The 6,147-nt window shown below is 41.5% G+C and overlaps 1 protein-coding gene across 1 annotated transcript in view; it reads right to left on the bottom strand.

Moving 5' to 3' along the window:
- carmil1 (capping protein regulator and myosin 1 linker 1) overlaps positions 1-6,147 on the bottom strand; it is a 59,563-nt gene that overhangs the window by 24,479 nt on the left and 28,937 nt on the right. Inside the window, exons 5-11 of the mRNA XM_080735980.1 lie at positions 5,577-5,698; positions 4,415-4,512; positions 3,980-4,050; positions 3,414-3,487; positions 2,789-2,864; positions 1,566-1,654; positions 432-526 (exon numbers count right to left, since the gene is read on the bottom strand). Coding sequence (XP_080592106.1) covers positions 432-526; positions 1,566-1,654; positions 2,789-2,864; positions 3,414-3,487; positions 3,980-4,050; positions 4,415-4,512; positions 5,577-5,698 — 625 coding nt within the window. The remainder of the gene's footprint in view (positions 1-431; positions 527-1,565; positions 1,655-2,788; positions 2,865-3,413; positions 3,488-3,979; positions 4,051-4,414; positions 4,513-5,576; positions 5,699-6,147) is intronic.

Raw genomic sequence — 6,147 nt, forward strand, 5'->3', positions numbered from 1 at the left:
AAAAGGCAATACTGGAGATGGAGAGGTGTAACGGATTTCTCCACAGTGAGGGCAATTCTTTCAACATAAGATGATGCATTCATGTTCAGGAAAGTTTGGACGAGGCAATTCTCTTGAATGCTTTCAGGTATGGCATGAAAAGAGGGCATTTGTATTTCTTTCACCTTAGTAAAAGCTGCATTCATGGTCTGGAGAGGGCACTTTTTTACAAACGGATAAAAGGGCAGGGCTTTCATGTCTATGTGTGCACGACACGTGCCTGCTGGCCATACTGTAGGTACAAACAGACACCAATGGTGTTGACCAATGACAGTCCGGACAGACACAAACAGACAAAGCCAGATGTAGGAGCAACTAGCACCGCTCAAAAACATGTTTGAGAGCGACAGACAGACAGACAGACAGACAGACAGACAGACAGACAGACATACCTTTGTCCTCCAGTGAGTTGTTGTTCAGGTTGAGGGTGTGTAGAGTGGAGGCAGGGTTGTGGGACAGAGCTGTAGCCAACTTCTGGGCAAAATCACTGATGGTCGAGAGGAGACAAAAAGAAGACGTTTGTTTACTGTGTGTAACAGAATGCTGTAGTGTAAGCTGTAATATTTAGCTCATCGTGTGTAGCCAGTCAAGTTAATACTTTTAGCATGATATCACAGCACAATGTCTAGAAAACGATGTTGTGTTTAACGTAATGTACACTACAGCTCGGTTATAATTGTGCATGATTATACACACACACACACACACACACACACACACACACACACACACACACACACACACACACACACACACACACACACACACACACACACACACACACACACACACACACACACACACACACACACACACACACACACACACAGTGCAACATGATACCACGAAGCCTGGAAAGGTGATTTTTCATAATTGCCATAATTGTACAATAACAATCCCTTTTATGTATTGCGTTTGCGTGCTTGTGTCACAACATTTATAATTGGGCTGGTCTAATGGTTTAGACTAGAGGGAGGAAATGAAGGACACAGGCTAAACCCCCTATATCCTTGATGCCGGCTGGAAACCTCATACATTTTCAGACATACAAACTGTTACTTTTCAGGATTCTAATTCAAAAGTAGCAGATCTCCAAGCTTGAGCCACGTTTCCAGCATGTGGATCGGCAATTTCTTATGCTTTTGTGTGACGCTATAGTCTAAAAAAAAAAACGTGAATATGGAGATAAGAGGTTTCTGTCGGGCAACGATATCCAGCAACAGTCATCTGCTGCCGATGTGTTGTTGAGCAAGACATGTTCCACTTTCAACCTGATGCCAAAAAAGCTGATTTACAAGCTCACAACTCGTCACATTGCCACATGTTGTGAGCTTTTAAATCAGACATTTTTGCTGATTGTCATAAAAGGAAGGACATAGGATTTGAATGGACTCCAGGTAACAGTGTCAATATACTCAGCATCTATCTGCTAAATTACACCCTGTGTTAGTGCATCAAAACAGTCAGTCATGTCTAGATGTGGCATGGTAAACCATGACCTTTGACCCTTGTGTTTGACCCCTGACCTTCTGAGTCCTGCGTTCTCCAGCACCAGCTCCTCCAGCCGAGCAGAGCGAGACACCACCTTCAGAACATGATCACACACATCTGTGGGCTAGAGAGAGAGAGAGGGAGAGAGAAATAACAGGATGACTAAAACATAGCAGATCTAAAAGCTCATAGTGCCAACATACAAAATATAGTTTAAGTGATTAAAATGATTGCAACACTATATTATTAACTATCAATGTGCTATATATTTACTAGTATACCAGTAAGACGCCTAAGGGCGAAAAGCGGCCTCGCCCTTGACCTCGCCATCTGTCTTGGCCATATATGGATTCTGTCATCTGACATCATACAGTATATGGAGATCCCTTTTATGCCCATATATGGAGATCGCTGCTCTGAGTATCTGACATCACTGTGATGTCACAGTGTCAGTGATGTGTCAGCCTTTTATGCCCATATACTGTATGGAGATATCTGCTCTGAGGATCTGACATCACTGTGATGTCACCTGTGATGTCACAGTGATGTGTCAGGGGAACCACAGTGTCAGCCGTTACAGACAGACAGAGATACACGGTCAAGCTGTGCCGGTTCACATACTAAATTACAAACAAGTGGTAAATGAGATAAATAATATTTATAAAATATTTCTATATATTTTCATGTAGATTCCGTCCATATAATAACTTTGTATAAATCCAATTTTGACCAAGAGACATTTGTGAAACTAGGAATAGGAAAATACTTCTACAGACACAAAACAAATTTAATTCTCTAATCTCCCTCTCTCTGTCACACACACACACACACACACACACACACACACACACACACACACACACACACACACACACACACACACACACACACACACACACACACACACACACACACGCAAGACAAATAACTGGTGCTGACAGCTCTCTCCAACATGACCTTTGCGCTTATTGACACGCCGTGCACACAGCTGTCTTGTTTATATTCTGTAAATACAGTGAAACCATTTTTTTCCATAACAAAGCCAAGAGGACCGCACCATGGAGAGGGCTGACTCTACGTGCCAACAAAAATATTTATGCCTTTATCCAGCACGTATCTGTTATACATTAGGGCCCCAGGACTAAGTATTTGAGCACTACTGTAAGGCTCTGATCCTTCATGCACCAGAATATATTGTATGTTAAGTCAAATAAAACCTAAGAGTTGTTATGTTAATACTGTATATATTTTTGTGTACCAGTTTGTAGTCTTTGACGGAGAGCTTGGTAAACCACTGGTTGTACTCTAGTACTGCTATGATGGCCACCAGATCCCTGGAGATAAAACAACACAACAATATCATACAGGCATTTACATTAAAAATAAAATAAATAATTGCACATGTATTCTTTATTACAGCACTTAGTAATACAACAATACTTTGTTCAGCCATTGCCAACAACACAATAGTTAAGAGTTACTGTATATATTGAATAAATATAGCCTACATACAGTTCAGTAAGTCTTGAAGGTATATGTGTGATGAACTAATTGATTAACTTAATTAATGTGCAACATTGTTTTCTCTCTCAACAGTAAACAACCCATTATAACGTTTAAGTATATAGAGGGTATTTGCAAATTTACAATTTAAGGACTTTTTAACCTTGAAAATGACAAATTAAACATTGGCCAAACTGTCAAATATTGAGGCGGAAATTGTGAAAATATTGTGAAAGAACCACGATATACAAAATGTAATGCCTCTACTCTTAGTGCTCGTCAGGGTGTGTGTGGGGGGGGGGGGGGTCCCCAGTTAAAATATGATTATTTGGGGGGTCCCGGCCTGAAAAGGCTAAGAACCACTACTGTACAGTACGTACTTGTGCTCCAGGTGTATGAAGTCCTGCAGGTTGAGCTCTCTGGTGTCCTGGGTTAGATAGATGGTGTCCACGTCCTGATGGAGAATACAGGGAGGTCCACAGACATCAGAGAAAGAGAGAGAGAGTACATGGATTAAAGCAAAATAAAACACTGAAAACTAATTGGCTAATATTGCCTTCCAAAGTTTGCAGAATTGCTCAATTCTTTTACATGCCTCAAATCATGAAAGCAGCTTGAGAATACCTTGAAATTTGCCACCCACTAGGTCAAGGAACAAATGCCACCCTTTTCTCATTGGCCTATTATAGCGCCACCACGACGCCTGACCTGGCGGAGACCTGTGCTCGGAAGAGCACTGTTTCTAGTTTCCTTTGCATTTAAGGAAATATCCAAGATATTATTTTCAGGAAGATTCAGTGTATGCTAGTTTGACCACTTCAAATACTCAGAATGACTGAGAATATAAATATTAATCCATGAGAACTAAGATAATAGAGGAGGAGAAAAGGAGAAACCAGAAGAAGCAGCAGGAGAAGAACAGCTGATACTGGTGTAGAATACTGACCCACTGAACCTCCTCTTTGTAGGGCAGACCCAGCTGGTCACACACACACCAGTACTGATGGGAGAAACCACCTGAAAACAAGCAGCAGAACATCACATCATTAGGGAAATTAATTCATACATTAGTTATTATTTATCTATGTTGTGTTATAGGTTGAGAGCTTGTAGATCAGCTATTTTTTCAACTCAGATCTACGGTATCAGTCTAAAGGTTTAACCCATTAAAACTGTGAAAGCATCCGTGTCATTTTAGATTTTTTTGCGTGGGCTATAAAAAAATGCAGATGAACATACTTTGTGTCACGCTATGAGCTTGTACATCTGCTATTTTTGAACACGGTTCTTTGAAAGTGTTTGAACTACTGGTTTAGATCTTCCTCCTCAGGTCTTGATGGATTTAAAGTGTTTAATTGAATAGATGGTGTTACTTAGTTACCACATGGTCCCAGGTCCGAGGATCCCTGCTCCTCCCACTGGGCCTGCAGGGATGCTGTTCTCTCTGCAGGCTTCAGACTCAACTTCCTCATCACCTTCCTTACAGAGAGAGAGAGATGGAGAGAGGAAGAGAGAGATGGAGAGAGGAAGAGAGATGGAGAGAGGAAGAGAGAGAGAGAGAGACAGACAGGAGAGAGATGGAGGGAGGAAGAGAGAGAGAGAGATGGAGAGAGAAAGAGAGACAGGAGAGAGATGGAGAGAGGAAGAGGAAGAGAGACAGAGACAGAGACAGGGGATACAGTAACATTACAGGACTGTCAAATTTCACAGTGGGTACTTATGATAATTGTACAGCGATATTAGTGGTTCATTGTGCATCTAGTACCCAGTACTGTACCAGTAAGACGCCTAAGGACGGAATTAGCACAGGACAGAATTCATTTGCTAGTGTGATTTGAGTTGCGGTTGGTTGTTTAAGTTGCACAAAATGTGGACAAAATATTTTCCCAAATATGGATATGACTGAAGTCCGACATCATAGATCTCATGAGACTCACATGATATGTCCATATATGAGCATTCCAAGCTACAGGTTTAATATTGATGACATCAGAGATCTCCATATATGGGCATACAAGGGACAAGGACAGAACATGTCACAATGTGATGTCACAACAATGTTATGTCATTGAAGTTACTGATGTTACTGACAAGATGTTACAGTTTTCATAATTAACTGCGACCTACGGTCGCAATAAGAGGTGCTTTGAGAGGGTTAACAAAATAAATGATATGATCATGGTCAGTGTTGGCATTTAATCAATGGAGATTCGATATATAACATAATATAATCTGTCGACAGATTATTATCAATGAATGTAATTTATAATCGAAAAATCTGCCAACAGATCATCAGTAAAGATAATTAAAGTTGTATAACAGTAAGCCAGTGTCCCGGCCTGAACAAGCATGTCAGGATTCAACTGCGGGCCGTGAGATCGTCTGAAAGAAAACAGTCGCAAATGGAAACTCTAATTCTACAGGTGATGATTACAATGTCCTCTGGTGTGTGCTGTGTGTGTGTGTGTGTGTGTGTGTGTGTGTGTGTGTGTGTGTGTGTGTGTGTGTGTGTGTGTGTGTGTGTGTGTGTGTGTGGTACCTACACCGGTGAGCCAGTGGGGCAGATGCGGTGCAGGCAGCTCCCTATGTGAGCCACCACCTCATCCACCTCTTCTGTTGAAGCCAGCTTCAGGCACCACTGGCCACGGTCGTGCTCCAGAACTAACTGCAGGGGGCGCCACACACAGCAGCAACAGGAATGGGAACACACATAACAGGGATGAATAGCAGAATGTGAAATGTAACATTCCAGAAGTTTATCTGTTGTTCTTATCCAGCCTGTGTTGCGGTGAGCCAGCAAAGGTGGAGAGGGTGGCTGAGGTCTGTCTCTTGCTCAAGGCCACTTCTTGAACCCATTAAGCAGATTCTAAAAACTCCTTCTAAATCCTAACCCAAGTTTATGGAAAACGTCAATTTTGGATTAAAATTATTATTTTAAATCATGTTGCTATTTGTTGTTGTTGTCGAGTGGAAACCGAAATCTCACAACACACTGCAATGAGCATATATACCTGTGATTTTTAACAAACATTCGCTCACCAGATCTCATGAATAGGCTTCATGAGGTTATGATTTCATTCGAGCAAAGTATTGTCAAGTACTACAGAGAATCAG

This window comes from Nannobrachium achirus (genome assembly GCF_963921795.1).
Source record: "Nannobrachium achirus genome assembly, chromosome: 10".
NCBI classification, from domain to species: domain Eukaryota; kingdom Metazoa; phylum Chordata; class Actinopteri; order Myctophiformes; family Myctophidae; genus Nannobrachium; species Nannobrachium achirus.